The following is a 17,029-nucleotide window of genomic DNA, read 5'->3' on the forward strand; positions in this document are numbered from 1 at the left end:
TGACGTTCCAGAAAGGTAACTCTGCAAAGCACTTTGGATGCTCAGAAATTGGATTGACCTCTTTGATGCTAGGTTTGAAAATGGTAATCTGAACCTTCGCTTTCTTTTTCCTTTTTGTCTTAATTCTAATTTGGGAAGTTTCCTGAGATTTTACTGCTTTACTGAGTGTTTAGTGTTTTTTACTGCAGGTTATGTTATTGCAGTATGTTTTCATGGTCAAGAGTGCAGGACATGAATTGATGATGATGATCAAACAAGGCTGCAAGTCGACTTGGCATATGCAGGGCAAAGTAATGTTCATGGTCAAGGTTTGAAAGGTCTACTCTGTGGGGATTTCTCCACACAGCCTGTTTGTCCTGAAATTTGCATGCTTGAGACTAGTGATCTGTGAAAAGCTACCTGGTATTTGTCCTGTTATTCCATTTATAGATACATCAAGCCATTGTAGGTTCTGCAACTGACCTAGACTTGAAGGGATGTTTCCCAGTATGTTATTCCTTGAGATGTCCAATCTTTCGAGTTCTACCAAATTTGAAATAGAAACTGGGATTGAACCTGATAGATTGTTGCTTCCCAAGTTTAGCACCTTCAAACTTGAACCTTCTACAAATTCTGGAATGTGACCAGAAATGAAATTGTTTGAGACATCAATTACCTCCAAAGAGCTGCTTGTCATGTTATTTATGGATGACGACAGCGAACCCATCAAATGATTTGCATGCAAATCTATTGAAGCCAACCCAAATGGCAATTTTATCTTAGAAATGTCAAACCTCAACTGGTTGTTTGAGAGCTTGACATCTTGCAAACTGGACATATTTGTGAAGAAGTTTGAGATACCATCAACCAGAAAGTTGTCTGATAGGTCTATAGAGCTCAAAGTGTCGGGTCTGACAAAATGCGGAAGATCACCCTTCAATTTACACCTGGCTAGGTGTACATCTCTAAGTTCCTTGCTTCTGATCCAATCAGGAACACTTCCAAGGCTGAGAATATTATAAGACAGGTCTATGGACAAAAGGGAAGGAATGCCCTTGACAGGAATCGCAGGTAAGGGATCCGAGAGTCCATTTCTCGATACATTAAGGTACCAAAGTTTCTGCAATTTCGATATGGATAGTGGAAAGTGTCTTGTTAGCTGATTGCCACTAAGTTGAAGACTTGTCAATGATTTCAGGTTTCCTATTTGATCCGGAATGTTTCCAAGTGCTGGAGAAAGAGTACTCTTCATAAAACTCCCACTATCTTTAACATCAGGACTTTGTATCTGCAACATATTAACTCTACCAGTGGATGCATCACATTGAACTCCTTCCCATCCTCCGTCGCAGCAGTCGCGGCTTATCCACGACGATAAGGTATCTGTTGTGTCCTTGAAAATGCTTGCTTTAAAGGTGAGAAGAGAAGCTCTATCTTGATTTCTTTCTTCTGTAACAACTGCAAGCGTTAATTCAATCTGTTTGATCTCTGGTTTTAATACTTCGGCTTTCTCTTTGGCCAACACAGCCTCAGTTTCGGCATTTTGTTTACCAATCTCAGCAGCATCCAAAGCCACCTCCAGTTGTTTTAAGCGACTAGTGCCTTCACCCTCCTTCTGTGTGCTATAAAGTGCCTCTTTCGGTAAAGCTGCAAATTTAGCAGGCATGTCCTCAAAACATGAGATGCCAGGTATGTCTTTAATCATTGATCTCCATGATGATATTTGATCCTCTCTTTCTGACAAAACAATGCTAACAAGGAATTCCCTGGAGGCATATCTGCATGAATGAAGTTGTCCACCAGCAGCAACGTCATAAGTGCATGAATCCCTATGTAAGCAAGAGCAGATTTAAAATGTTCATGTCCTTGAAAATCGTCAACATAATGTGAGTCACTCTCTCCTTATAATACACCTTATCACTTTAGATATAATTAAAAAGTCGGATATGCCGGCGTATCATCTTCATCATTTATCTTTTCTTGTAGCAGTAGAACGGTTTCCACGGTTCTGGATTTCAGATCACTTGAATCCATCAAACAAATATTCATTTGCTGCCTCTAGTCTATCAACTCTGGATGTGGCTTCAAAGGATTTCTATGGAAGAGGATATGATGACGGTGATATGCGCATCTCTGACATGACAATCATCACTAAGCAGCTTGGTAGCCAACCACCCAAGTCCCTACCATGACTCCTGCAACTTCTTGGTTTACGCCCAAGCGGTTACCGGCTATATTTGGTGTGATTAACATGATGTAGTCTTGTTTGGCACAAAGAACAACCTATGGCAGACCTTGCAAATTGTAGGTTGCAGCAACTGCATGTATACCAACTTTATTTGTTACATGTTGTATGGTGTTGGATTATGTTCACACTGATTTTGCTGCAGGAAAATCCTATGATCATGGTTTGGCTTCAACCTTCACATGCAGCTAACTAGTTTTTTGGTTGGGTTTACTTGCAGGCTGATGGTGTGTTGATTCAATGCCATTCCATGTTGAGCTTGTGGTAGTAGTACGGTAACAGATCTGGCACAATGTCGGTAGCAGCCATTTTACAATGGATATGGATTACCATTTGTCCTCGGCATTGTCTTGGCGGGTTTGTGGCTTTCCCTAAGGTAATGGTTCTGTCTCCTAATGCAGTATATAGAGAAAGCTTCCCAACAGGAATTCCCATTCCCTGGGCACCGAGATCTCCTAGTCCTAATATACGTTCACCATCTGTCACAACAATAACTTGAATAGTTTTCTCCGGCCAGTTCTTAAGAACTTCAAGGATCTTGCCTTTCTCCTTCAAACTGATATATAAACCCTGAGGACGCCTATAAATGCTTCCATATTTCTGACATGCTTCTCCAACAATTGGAGTGTAAACAAACGGTAACAATTCCTCGACATTGTCGATGAGAAGCTTGTAAAACAGCCTCTCATTCCTCTCCTGAAGATCCATCAAGGCTATATACCTATGAAGAGGAACATCATATTGGTGAAGATTATGCATTAATCTCTTTTCCTGAAGATCTTGAGTGTAAACAGCGGGAGGCAAAAGGCCACGAACGTAATGAGCATCTCTTTCTTTCTCAGTGAAAGCAAGACCTTTGTTGTAACGTGGATCTCTGAGCAAAGTGCATCCACTAGCCACAGAGAAACTCCATGGTGTGATGAGTTTATCTTCTGTAGCACTATCTTCACCATAGAGATCCTTAACACCACCACCGACAGAACCGTTCACGTAAGCCATATTGTCTCAGATTAATCTTTTTAATTGTTTGTGTGGTGATGTTGCAGGTTGTAGTTTTTCCCCCTGCTGTTTGATGCAGATGCAAGTGTGACAGGGTTGTACCTTTGTTGCGATGGAAAAGATAGAGTGTGCTTGCACACCAGCTATTGCTACTCTGTTGTGCAGGCTGGTTTATCAATGTATGCAAGGCAAATTTGAGTGTAGGTAGACTGCTTGGCATTAGGTCTTGCTGACTTGGCCTTCGACACACTTGTGGTTTTGACTCAAGACTTGTTAGCAACATGTCGATTCAAGAGCTATTGGCAACATGTTAGTTGAGACTTGACAAATGCAGCAGGACAAAGTAAGAAACTCCAAAGTTCAAGACATGACCAAGTTAGCATTAAAGTGAAGAAAACAAATTGACATGGAAAAAACCAAGTCAACATGGGCACGGAGCATGGAATAAGGGTTAGGGTCAGTCCTTTGGTGATTAGGGATGAACAAGGACCTAGGGTTGACTTTGGTCAACGTTGACCAAAAAGTCAATTGTTGACCAAAGTCAACAAATAGTCAAAATTCAAATGTCTTTGTAGTTTCTTTGTAAATGGACAATGACTCAATGGTTATGATGGAATTTAGGGCTTTGGGGAATTCGGGTTGACTTTGGTCAAAGTTGACCAAAAAGTCAACTGTTGACCAAAGTCAACAATTGGTCAAAAATGTCAAATTTTGTATTTTCTTATGTAGAATCAAATGTAATGGTTTAAAATGACATGAAATAAATTGAAATGGATTAACAAATGGTTTGAAGTTGGTTTCCAAATTGTTTTGTCTTATGACTTGAATGTTCGACTTTTGAAAAATAACTTGACTGATAATGTACATGAACAAGGTCATGAAATGAGACCATAAGGTTAGGGTTTTGGCATAGTATCCATGAACCAATAACATGACTAGCAAGTGGCTTGAAACACAAGAAGCTTGGTTGTTCAGATGACCAAGACCATATGTGCATTAACAATTACATGAACAACACCATGACTTTGGATCAAGACCAATCCTCATATAAAACCAAAGTAAGGTTAGGCCAAGCATGCTAAACAAACATAAAAAATTCAGGACTAAAATCGGGGTATGACACACTTACTTCAACAATACTACTCTTGAGTATCTGCACGATGCCCATGTAAATGCATCATTCAAACAGAAGGGGTGAGAATTCATTTCAATAATAACGATATAGAATGAAGAATAAAGTACAACATCTACACAATCATGCACAACAATATATCACATTCTTACATCCAAATCATAATCAACATCATACATGACAACTTCTCAATTATCATCAACATCATACAAAACCACATCTCAATTATCATTAACATCATATGCAACAACATCTCATCCAACAACATATCAATAACAACCAATACAAATGCAACACTTATGCAATGTACTCAACACCAACTTGACATGCACGTGGTACCAAATATGAACACTCAGGTTCATCTCACTCCATGATCCCTGCCATAGGATCGATTCCCTCTTGGAACCAGAGCACACCCAAATTGCTACCATCACCACAGGTAACGCTTCACTAATCCCCCATAATAGGAATTAACTACTCGCACCCGACCCATCACCAGGCTCACCAAAATTGGACCGAAGCCCGTACACCAAGATGCATGACTCTCAAATAACATGCATTAACACCACAAGGTTCACCTAAAGGATCCCCACACACATCTCATCATTTATGCATCATACCATTCATCATGAAATAACCAATTCATGTTACCACATGAATAATATCAACAAACAACAGCAACTCGTCAACATCTTAACATCATCGACATAATAACATAATTATCACACAATAATATTACAACAATGCAATGATTCATTAACCAAACATATAAACCAATACATTTATTAACACACTAGGCATGTGAATATTATTAACACATCTCAACAGTCACTACCATGTTTTAGGTCTGAGTGTTAGCTTTCTAACGCTTCAAACTCCATCAAAATCAGACTTACGAAATGAAAGTTATGACCAAAATCGTCGGGATGTGTCAACAATTCCTTAACCTAACGTATGAACAATTACTTCACAAACACAACAGGCATAGGAATAATACTTAATCAATTCACTTATCACCATCACATTATATCTCTTAGAGTCATCTTTCTAATGCTTTAAACCCCAACCCAAAATGATTCACGAGTTGAAAGTTATGATCAAAACTGTGCACAAAGGCGTTACTAAAAATTATTATTTTCTAAAACTTCCAACACAATTTTCATCTTCTTCAACCCCAAAAACGTCTATGAAATAATCACCAAAATTATTTATCCATGAAACAAAGTTATAGCCCTCTATTTTATATATCCAACACTTTAAAGGGAACTCGATTTGGACTTACAGATCAAAAGTTATGGCCAAAACGATTTTGACCGAAAAACACATAAAAAGCTCTCTGCTGAGCGCGATCGTGACGGACAGAATGCAGAATTTTCTGTGATTTTCATCGTTGGAGGTCTTCCGGACCTCCGATTTCGATTCCGTAAAAAGCCAAGCGCTTATAAAATTACAACCTATGCAATACTCTAATTATATAAAGTTAATTTACAGTTTTAACACAACTAAATCATTTAATCACAATTTTAAGATTATGCCTAAAACTTCAAAATTGCAATAATGGTGGAAATATGTTCAATCATAAAAACAGAAAAATACACGCACATAAGGGACACAAAATTCATCATATAATCATCATATAACAACCATCATAACATCCAAATTCAAAATTATGAATCAAAACACCAAACCTTAAGGAGGTTAAAGGTTCCTCCATTCTACCCTTTTATCATACCCATTACTATTGGAACAAGTTCTCGCCCTTACCTGAATTCCTTGCAAAAATTCTGAATTGAAAAATTCACTCTCTTCCCTTGATCACCTATTGCCTCTTTGCTCATTTTTCTCAAATGTCACGTATTGTGAAAATCTCCCTAAACCTAGGTTCCTCTTAACTTTTTATTTTTAGGGTAAACTTTTCCAAATCACCAACTTGGTCCAAACTTAATTATCTCATATTCCTTCTTCCCACTGACTTTCTTAATTTCTCATATTTGGCCCAATTATTCTATCTTCCCTAATTAATATAATAAAAATAAATAAAACATTATTTTTAATTATCAAAACAATTCTAAATTATTCTACTTACTTTTATCATCCCTCTATACCCCTAACTCAAGGATACACACTCCTCTAACACCTAGGCATAAAATAAATCATCAAAATCCATAATTCAAATAATTAAAATATAATAAAATATCTAATAAAAAACGGGGTGTTACATCTTAGGCTAACAACTTGTTCTTTCTTTTGTTTCTAAAAAACTTGATATAAACTTGGGCAAAAAAGGACTATTGGAGTCTAGCACCCCAGTGGAACCCTTGAACAATTGATTTCGAGGCACACGTCTTGTTCTTATCAAGCATTTGTTGTCCATCAAACAAATTTCTTAAATATCTTGAATGAAAAAGGACCATTTGAATCTAGAATTTCAGTGGAACCCTATATAATTGGTCACGAGGCTCACGTCTCGTTGTCACCGAGCATTTTTCATTCGCCTAAAAATATACTCAACACATCAAACCTATTTTTCTCGTCGTCGTGAGATCGTAAAACCCTTTTCACAAACAAAAGATTTTTCATCTCGAGACGATGCAAAGCAATGCCTCATTAACATATGTGTGAGTGAGATAAGTTGCATTTTCTTGTGAATGTTGATAGCTAGAAATCCATTCAATGTGATGCAAATGCCTGTTCCTCTAACTATTTTGGGTAAGTAATGTTTTTCGTTCGATTGCGACAAAATAAATTTGGCTAAAATCGACCAACAAACAAATATTTTCTATGTAGAACTACGTAGCCTTGAGTTCTCCATTGTACCCGGAGATACGTAGGGGTAAGACCCGCACCGCAATCTTGTCAGACACACTAATAAAAAACTTTTTACGACCCTTTTTCTTTTCTCTTTACACTTTTGACCACTCAAAGAAAACAAATGACGGTAGCTAACATTTAATCGCAAGTTTAACTAACAGGATCTCGTTGAGTACAAAGGATGTGAGGGGTGCTAATACCTTCCCCTCACATAATCGACTCCCGAACCCGATTTGGTTGGGACGACCATATCTTTATCATCTTTAAGGGTTTTATCGATATTTTCCCGTTCCTTCTTGGAATAAGTAAAGTTCAGTGGCAACTTTGTTATCTCGAGCGTGCGAATGTCCGTAGTCATTTTTCGCGCCGCGACAATGAGGCTCGAGATATATTTTTGATCGGATGACATCATTAAAGATTGATGGATAGTTGTCACCAAAGATATCATGAAACACAAACAAGGTAATGTCATCATCAAAACAAATAAGATCATCTAACTGTTGCAGACAGTTATACCTGTAAGCACATAGATCCACATGGGTTCTGAGCCTTCATAATTATCCAACTTTGGAGGTTTCTCTATAGTTTTTGGGATGCTACCATTGAGGATGCGCATCGAGAACATGTTCCTCTTCCTCTAGGAAGTCTGATCTTCGACGTTGTTTCTTTGATTTCTTCGAGAGTAGCGTGCGGCGAGTGGTGGGGATGACGGATCTCTTGTTGAGTGTAATTGCCTCATCTTCCTTTGAAATCGTGTGTGTAGTATAATGTTCTTGATGTGGGTGGGATTCGGGAATCCAAGGACTGTTCTACATGGAGAGATGGAGTCAACGAGGACCGTTCCTAGATCAAATCCCCAATCAGTGCACAAGACTACTTTGCGCACACAATGTTCCCTATATTGACTCGCAATTATTGGAGGATTTGAAACATCTCTTGTTTCGGAATCAAATATTTCAATAGAGGTTGATTCGAGGTCTGACATTGGAGTATTTGAAAAGACTAAAAAGTCAGAAGGACTTGAAATGTGCCTTGGCCGATTGTCGGAGTAACTGGATTTTGTGTTGGAGGAGCGAAAGGAGAAGTCACTAGAACATAATCATCCTCGGCCATAGGAGGAATTATAGTCTCCTTTGTGAGATTAAGAGCATTGGTTGTTGTAGCAGCCGCAATGGCAGTCACTACTACAAATAATACATTTCATGACAACGATTTCACTTCACGTATCGAAAAATCGACGTATAATTCATGGACGCGGCCAATTTTTTTTTGTTAAAAAATATTCAATATATTATGTCGGTTATTTGGAAATTCAAAGACTAAACTTATTCAGTGTACATGCGTCGAATCCCAGCAGCTTCAATTTATGTTCTTATCTCATTAAAAGTGACGTTTTCTTGAATATTTTATTTTTGAGTATAAAAATACGACATTTTTCACCTCGGTTTTCTTTTCAACTGTATATATATATATATATATATATATATATATATATATATATATATATATATATATATATATATATATATATATATATATATATATATATATAACATTAACTTGTAGCATTCAGTTTTACTTGTCTAAACAACACAAGAAGAACCCTAACGAAGACCCTTAACAAAAGAGCCCTAAACAACGAGAGTCATAAAAACATATCATCTTCAATACAAAGATGTTAATGTGTTTAATTCTCTCGTTTCTTCTTCAGAGATCCAAAGTCATTTTCTTTTACTTCTTCTTCAGAGATCTGGTACATCAAACATCACTACTCTTGTTGTTTTTATTTTTGTTATTGATGTTGTCTTTGTCGATGTTATTGTTCTTATTGTTGAGACCTTAAATCCTAGAAGTTGTTTATTGACGTTGTTGTTGATATTGTTGTTTGTGCAGCTATCATCTTGTTCTATCGAATTGAGTTTATTATATTTAATGTGGATTGCTTGATTCAGTAACCTCTCTTTGAACATATAATATATTAAAATAATTTTGAAAATAATTAATAAAAATTTATGTTATATTTGAACATTTTCTTACACTGATTAATGATTTTTCTAACATTCTGTAACTTATCATTCATCTCATGTTGTTTTATCGTTAAATTGTTTCCAATACTTGTAGTTTTCGTTCAACTTTCTTCCATATTTGTTTATTTTTCAAAACATCAAATTTTATGCTTTCAAGAATGAATTAGTAAAAAAGAAAGTATTGATTAAAGAACTTGAAATATTAGAGAGATTTTAACCATAGAAGAACATGGTATGGATGATGAGTTGCAAAATGCTTCAAAAATTTTAATCAATGTAAGTTGTTCTTCAAATATAACACATTTGTTTATATAATTATTTTCCTAACCAATTTTGAGAAGTTACATGTTTAGTATAGAGTTTGGTGAAATAATTAATCCACATTAAATTTAATAAACTCAAAATTGTTTTAACCCTTGGTTTTATGAGATAATTGAAGTGAAAATATAGTATATCTGTCGATAAAATAATAAATCGAGAGGACATGTGTTTTTGCCATTTCATAATTTTACAAAGGTCTCCCTATAGATCAAACTTATGACCTTTACCTATGTCCGTCAATTTTTTTTTTTAAATCAAACTTATGACCTTTACCTATGTCCGTCAATTTTTTTTTTAAATCAAACTTATGACCTTTACCTATGTCCGTCAATTTTTTTTTTTAAATCGAAAAGTAAAATATGTATTTTTCATAAAGTTATTCGTAAAATTAAAATAAGTTGTTTTTTTAAACATAGAAGGCGTTTTTAGTTTTTATAGTAATGAGCATTGCGTTGAATGGTTGATTTAGTAGCTTTCGATGTTGTTAGTTTTCCCAACTTTGATCAGTATTTTGAACACTAATTTGAACGGGTGAGAATGAATATAATATCAGGATCTGGCACACGTGTAAAGCTTCATATAATTTAGGTGGTTATAAGAACTTCCGTTTAATTAAATTTAAATGTAAAAAGTTGGCAGTAGATTGGAATTACGTGTTTTATGCTTGAAAGCACATGTTTGGTGCTTCTTTCCTCGTAGTGCTTGCAGTTGACCTTTATGCATGAGTGGCCTAGAATAAATATCTATTTAGATAAACTTTGAGTTTGACTAAGTAAATACTCTATATTTATCTTTGAGTAATTGAATAACTCTGAGTTGACTAATATTTCCTCAAAGTAGCGAGGGTAATGCGGTTTTGGGAGGTTGCCTGGTTGGTAATTATTTATCCATCTTTCAAGGCAAAAAAGAAAAAGTCGAGTATACAGGGCATGGAGTTTAGTGAGTGGTGTGATTCTATGGAAGTTTCACTTAGTTCTGTCTACTGTGATGGTTATATTCAATCACATAGCATTTCAATTATTCCAGAAGTACTTAAAAAATCAAATGAAGATGCTTACGCACCAAGGGTAGTCTCAATCGGCCCCAGATTCAAGGGAAGTAGAGAACACTTACTTCTCATGGAAGATATCAAAATACAGTGCATGACGCGTCTTTTTCATAGGGAACAACACCATATGTCCCCTCATGAAAAGTTGAGTGCTTGCTGCCAAATAATTTGGAATTTAAACAATCAGATTCGAACAAGTTACGTTGCTGATATTAACCTAGAACAACACGAACTCGCTAAAATCATGTTAGTAGATGCTTGTTTTTTGTTAGAGCTTCTCATATCAAAAGAGTTAGATCATGAACTACCATGCCAATTGAAATCTCCTTCTCCTGGACCTCAACTCCTGAGAGACGAAGATGTCTTGTCGGATCTTACTCTGTTCGAAAACCAGATCCCGGTTTTCGTCCTCCACGAGCTTTCTCGAAAGCTTTTCCGCAAGTTTTTTGAATTGGATCTCAAGGAGAGGGTGACCGTGATTAATAATCTTGCCTTGTCTGTTTTAGGATACTCTCAGCTTCAGGTTCAGAGCATTGAATCCCCTCACATTCTAGATGTTGTTCATTTTTTCGCCAACGGTGGGAGGCAGAGTAAGACAGAGACTCACAGTAACCAGGTAATAAAAATGTTAAATTATTGATTTAAATATGCAAATGGTATATTTTTTTTGTTTTAATCTTGCAATTATTTTTTGTTTTTTTGAAATCAATTTCAAATGTTGTGATTTCATATGCCTGTGTTTTGATCCCAATACATGGAACTGTAATACCAGGAGCATCACGTCGAGGACATTATCGATACTCAGCAGCAACATGTCCTAAATCATAAACTGAAGCGCTGTGCTTTTAGACTCCTAATTTCAGGAGTTACCATAAAAGCACTTTCCGATGATAAAGATAAACAGCTTGAGCTTTCTTGTTTCAATTTGACGTGGAAAACTTTATGTGATATGTTTTTTAGGCTTGTCAATGTCCTTGTAAACTCTAAGCACTTGGATTTGGATCATATTCCTGAAGAGGTAGAACTGAAAGGTTTAGATTTTCACTTTAAGTTTGAAAAAGGGAAACTTGAAATTGAACAACTACATGTCACAAAAACAACAAAATCTAAGTGGTGCAATCTTATTGCTTGGGAACATCATAAAAAGATTAAAGATTTTTCCCGTTTTGCCCCAAGCTACGACAACATGGATGAGAGCAGAACCACAATTTTTTCCGGCGGCGGGAAATTCACTAGGGCTGCTTTGATTTTCAACGGTCTGATCTGTTGTGCAGATGATGTTCAACTTCTTAAGGACAAGAAAATCGTTGTGGATCATTTGAAGATGAGCAACCAAGAGTTGATGGACTTTTTTCGAACAATTGAATTTGGAGTTGATCATAAGGTAGTTGAGTCAAGTAACTATATTCAAATGGTTGATGACATGAACAATTACTCTGAAGCATTTTTTATTAAGAGAATCTGGAAAATATTGTGGAATTCAATCATTTATCATCGTCACGATTGGCTTTTAAGATTTATGAACCGAAATTACAACTTCGTTGCCACGGTGCTCTGTGTTCTCACTCTAGTACAGACTGTTTTTGCAATCTTAACTTATTATTTTCCTAAACAATAATTTATCTCCATTGCTTGAAGAGGACCCATTTTGATTTTCAGCTATTTGCGTTTCATTAGTGTTGAGTGTAATCCAAATTATCACAGTACTAGATTGTTATGCCAAGAGGAGTTAGTTGTCTCTGTTTTTAGTTTGTTATGAGTAGTTACTTGCTGAAAAAGTAATACATGGATTGTATATAAACAACTATCAAATGCAATACAATTCAATTCTTCTCTTTCATTTCCATATCTCTTTGTCAACTACTATTTTCTCTCTTTCTACAAAATCTGTTTTACCCCAATAAATTGGTTTTATAGTTGTGTCGATTCTAGGAAACTCGTGTGATTATAAAAGATATCAATTATGGTGGATCATGAAAACTTTGTAGCACACCTACCTGTTATTGATGGCAACGTGTTCTTGATGGCAAGAACGGGGACAAAAGGGTGACTCAAATGAAAGTTAAATTTGAGACACAAGATATTAGTGACACGGTGGAAACAAAACTCAAAGCTCTACATGCAGATGCAACTCTAGCATAGAAGAAAGCTTATAGAGAAGATAAAAAAAGAGACTGCAATGTTTTATTTCCATTACAATAAATAATACATTTCATGACAACGATTTCACCTCACGTATCAAAGAACCGAGGAATAATTCACGTACGCGCCCTATTTTTTTTGTTAAAAAAATACAATATATTTCATCGGTAATTTGGAAAATCGAGGGATAAATTTATTAAGTGTACATGCTTCGAATCCCAACAGCTTCAGTTTATGTTCTTATCTCATTAAAAGTGGTTCTGATACCATTTGTAATGCCCCAGACTGCTTTCAAAATTATCGACTGACCCCACAAACCAACACGGGTCTTTTCAGCATGTTTTGTCCTCACTCACACACTTTCCAGAAAACTTCCTAAAATATCACCCATCCAAATACTACTCTAAGTCAAGCACGCTTAACTATGAAGTTTTTATCTATTAGACTACCAAAAATAAGATGCATTTTATTGGTATAGGTAGTACCAATTAATAATTATAAGGTTTTCTTCAATCATGCAGTCTCATACTAATACTTGCACAACCTCAAGATTCCTCTCATTCCGATGTGAATTTGGTTTTTCTCTAGAAGTTGCTAGGAGTGTCTCATTGTCATGTCTCATATACCGACAATCACTCCTTCACCCTCGGGTGTCACAAGGAGTGTCTCATTGCCATGTCTCATGCACCGACAACCACTCCCTTGCCCTCGGGTGTCACATGTAACCACTCTCCGCCCTATTTGACCTCGGGTGTTACAATAGTGACTGCTTGTTTTAAAAGATTCCAGCGTTTGTTGATTTTTTGATTCCATGATAAGCTCAGGTTCAACATCTGGAAGACTTGGATAAACTCATAAAAGTCTAGAAGCTTGGTTTTGATACTTCAGATTCAGAACAACTTTGCTTCCCTTTAATGATTCTTCTGAGTGATTAACCTGATTAATATAAAGGTTAATACCTTTTGACTATGCACACTAGAATAACCATTAGTAAACCCTGTTGTTCTTTAAATACTTTATTATCATCAAAACCTTTTAGTAGCTTGAATAAATTTTGTTCTAACATGCGACTCTATGCATATTTATTCATTTTTTTAAACTTAAAAATTCATTAGAAGCTTCAAATTAGATGATTTAACCGTCTTTACTTAATTATAAACTTTCAGATCTCTTTCTTGTCTTTATATATATATATATATATATATATATATATATATATATATATGTGTGTGTGTGTGTGTGTGTGTCAAATTTAGTAATATGATACCTCCGATAACTCTTCACTCAATGTCCATATGATAAAATCTATTGTTGGATTGAAAGGTATTATCATATAGATAACACATATAAAATTTTACATGAATACAAAATTAATTGATATGTTAAAGAGAATGATAAAATTTAATGATTTTCATTAAGTTTTATAAAACGTTAGTAGTTTTTATGCATCTCGTTGACACACTACGCCAAAAACTGGAATAGACAGCGCACCTTAGAGGGCGCTTTCTTAAAGAAGCGCACTCTAAAGTGAAGAGAAAAATAAGGAGGAATAGACAGCGCACTTTAGAGGGCGCTTTTGAAACAAAGCGCCCTCTAAAGTGAAGCAAAAAAATAATGAGGAAATGGAGGGACACCAATAGAGGGCGCGTTTATGAAAGCGCCCTCTAAGGGTACCCTTAGAGGGCGCTTTTAAAAAAGCGCTCTCTAAGTCCATGTACAACAGCGCACTTTAGAGAGCGCTTGTGTAACAAAGCGCCCTCTAAAGTGAAGCGAAAAAATAATGAGGAAATGGAGGGACAACAATAGAGGGCGCGTTTATGAAAGCGCCCTCTAAGGATACCCTTAGAGGGCGCTTCTAAGAAAGCGCTCTCTAAGTCCATGTACAACAGCGCACTTTAGAGGGCGCTTTATTACAAAAGCGCTGTCTAAAGTGAAGCGAAAAAATAAGGAGCAATAGACAGCGCACCTTAGAGGGCGCTTTTTTTCCACAAGCGCCCTCTAAGGTCCCCTTTAGTAAACATTAAAATTATAACATACTGCGCGTTTTGTTATTTCACTCTATGTTATTTTCGTTCTTTTTCACGTTAGGGTTCTAAGGCGTTCTCCTTCCACCTCTGTTAGATCTACGACGTTTCCTCCTTCTGGCACCAAAGGTACGTTTGTTTCGTTTTAGCTTTGCCCTATTTCTTGCTTTTTTTTAGCTTTGCCCCATTTCAGTTTTATGTTATTATTGTCTATGCTACGTTTGTTTCAACCTGTAAAGTTTCAATATTCATAGTCATTTTAAATTTGATAGCGCATGCGTTAAATTTCAAGCCCTACGTTTGTTTGGGTTTATTAGGCAATTTCAAGCCCTATGAATATCTGATTTTGTGTCAACACCAGTATCATTAGAAACCTAGGTCCGAATGTGTTTGAACTCTTCTGAAATTGTTTTTTGTTTATTCTAATTAGTAATGGATAATACATGGATGTCTTCCAATCGATTGTCGAGAGAGTACGAGAATGGGGTATTAGAATTCGTTAAGTTTGCCGTTGCGCACGCCGAAGACCCCAGTAGAATGATATGTCCTTGCTTGGGTTGTTGTTATGGGAAACGGGTTGACGCAGTTCAGTTGACATCGCATCTAATGAGGCATGGAATTGATCGAAGTTATACATGTTGGAATTTGCATGGTGAGAAAAGTAACGAGAATGTTGAACGGGGGGATAGTACGACCTATGCCTCAAACTATAGTGGCGCAGATACATACGATTGTGATCGAGTTGAAGAGATTGCAGAAGCACTTGAAGGAGATCTTAAGGATTGTCCCGAAATGTTTGAGAGGTTGGTAAGTGATGCAGAGAAACCTTTGTATGATGGTTGCACTAAATTCACAAGATTGTCTGCGGTATTAAAGTTGTACAACTTAAAGGCGGGCAATGGGTGGTCGGATAAAAGTTTCACAGAGTTATTAGCCCTTTTGAAAGATATGCTTCCTGAGGATAATCTTCTTCCCAATCGAACATATGAGACCAAAAAGATGTTGTGCTCTATTGGCATGAGCTATGATAAGATACATGCATGTCCAAACGATTGCGTTTTGTTTCGAAATGAGTATGCATCGTTAAATGAGTGTCCTAAATGCGGTGTCTCGCGATATAAGAACAAGTTGTCTCCAGCAAAGGTCTTGTGGTATTTTCCTGTTATTCCGAGATTTAGACGCATGTTTCGTAGTGAAACCGATTCATGACACTTGACCTGGCATGCAGATGAAAGAATTATAGATGGAAAGTATCGACATCCGGCAGATATGTACATGTCAAATGATTTCTGATTGATGTTAAATTTTATAGACCTAATCTGTGCGACAATAGCTTTCAACCCAACAATGAATTTTGTTATACAAATATAAAATGAAAAGTTATCGGATGTGTCATGTTACTAAGTTTGACACCTTAATGTCATTTGATTATGAATATATATATATATATATATATATATATATATATATATATATATATATATATATATATATATATAATGAAAATTTGATTTTGGCGTAACTTATTTTTGTTCAAATTATACTCTTTTCAATTTTTATTTTTATTTTCAACTTTTTTTTATCAACGGTTTACATAACTCTTTCACTCTATCATTTTTTATTATTTTATAAATATTTTAAATTAAAATAAAAAATATCATTTATATTTTGACCACTTATACGTTAAGAAAAATAGACAGATCGTGTCCTTCCGAACATTAATATATATATATATATATATATATATATATATATATATATATATATATATATATATATATATATATATATATATATAAAAGAAAGGAAATATTTATGTTAGTAATCTAATTAGTGTTTTTTTTTTGTTAATGGTTCTATCCGGCGGGTGTATTTACCAAATTGTGTTTTGTAGGACTTAATCAGCAACCAATGTGAATTAGATTTCAGTAAACTTTTTATTTTGTAGAGTACACTATTTTTTTCATCATTAAATTTTATCTCAATAAATTTTTCATTTTGTATACACTATGCTATCTTTTAGTAAGAGTAGTTTGTAACCATTGTTTCATTGGATATCGGCCTAGTTTCCAAGATTTTTCCTATGCAATTTTTAATAATAGTTTATTTGAAATAATAATTTATTTTAAGATGTTTTAGGTGGTGCGAAGTAGAATACCAATCAAAAAGACATGACAAATAATTTCGCCTTGGCCCGATCACGCCCACCTGCCTCGAAATTAATGAAAAAAAACTTGATTTAATTGACGGATATGGGGCGAAAAAAACTTATTTCAGAGACAAAAGATGCTAATATCCGTT

The 17,029-nt window shown here is 35.6% G+C and overlaps 3 protein-coding genes across 3 annotated transcripts; 1 reads left to right on the forward strand and 2 right to left on the reverse strand.

Moving 5' to 3' along the window:
* Positions 1-319: 319 nt before the first annotated feature.
* Positions 320-1,684, reverse strand: LOC127131129 (probable LRR receptor-like serine/threonine-protein kinase At4g36180). The gene has a single exon (XM_051060064.1). The coding sequence runs from the start codon at positions 1,682-1,684 to the stop codon at positions 320-322; it is 1,365 nt and encodes a 454-aa protein (XP_050916021.1).
* A 777-nt stretch (positions 1,685-2,461) lies between these two features.
* Positions 2,462-3,266, reverse strand: LOC127131130 (NADP-dependent malic enzyme). The gene has a single exon (XM_051060066.1). It carries the CDS (start codon positions 3,221-3,223, stop codon positions 2,462-2,464), a length of 762 nt encoding a protein of 253 aa, XP_050916023.1. The 5' UTR covers positions 3,224-3,266.
* A 7,031-nt stretch (positions 3,267-10,297) lies between these two features.
* Positions 10,298-12,402, forward strand: LOC127127480 (uncharacterized). Its single transcript, XM_051056671.1, has 2 exons — positions 10,298-11,178; positions 11,335-12,402. The coding sequence occupies exons 1-2, from the start codon at positions 10,363-10,365 to the stop codon at positions 12,178-12,180; spliced, it is 1,662 nt and encodes a 553-aa protein (XP_050912628.1). The 5' UTR covers positions 10,298-10,362; the 3' UTR covers positions 12,181-12,402.
* The last annotated feature ends 4,627 nt before the right edge of the window (positions 12,403-17,029 follow it).

Source organism: Lathyrus oleraceus, chromosome 3, assembly GCF_024323335.1.
Source record: "Lathyrus oleraceus cultivar Zhongwan6 chromosome 3, CAAS_Psat_ZW6_1.0, whole genome shotgun sequence".
Classification (NCBI taxonomy): Eukaryota; Viridiplantae; Streptophyta; class Magnoliopsida; order Fabales; family Fabaceae; genus Lathyrus; species Lathyrus oleraceus.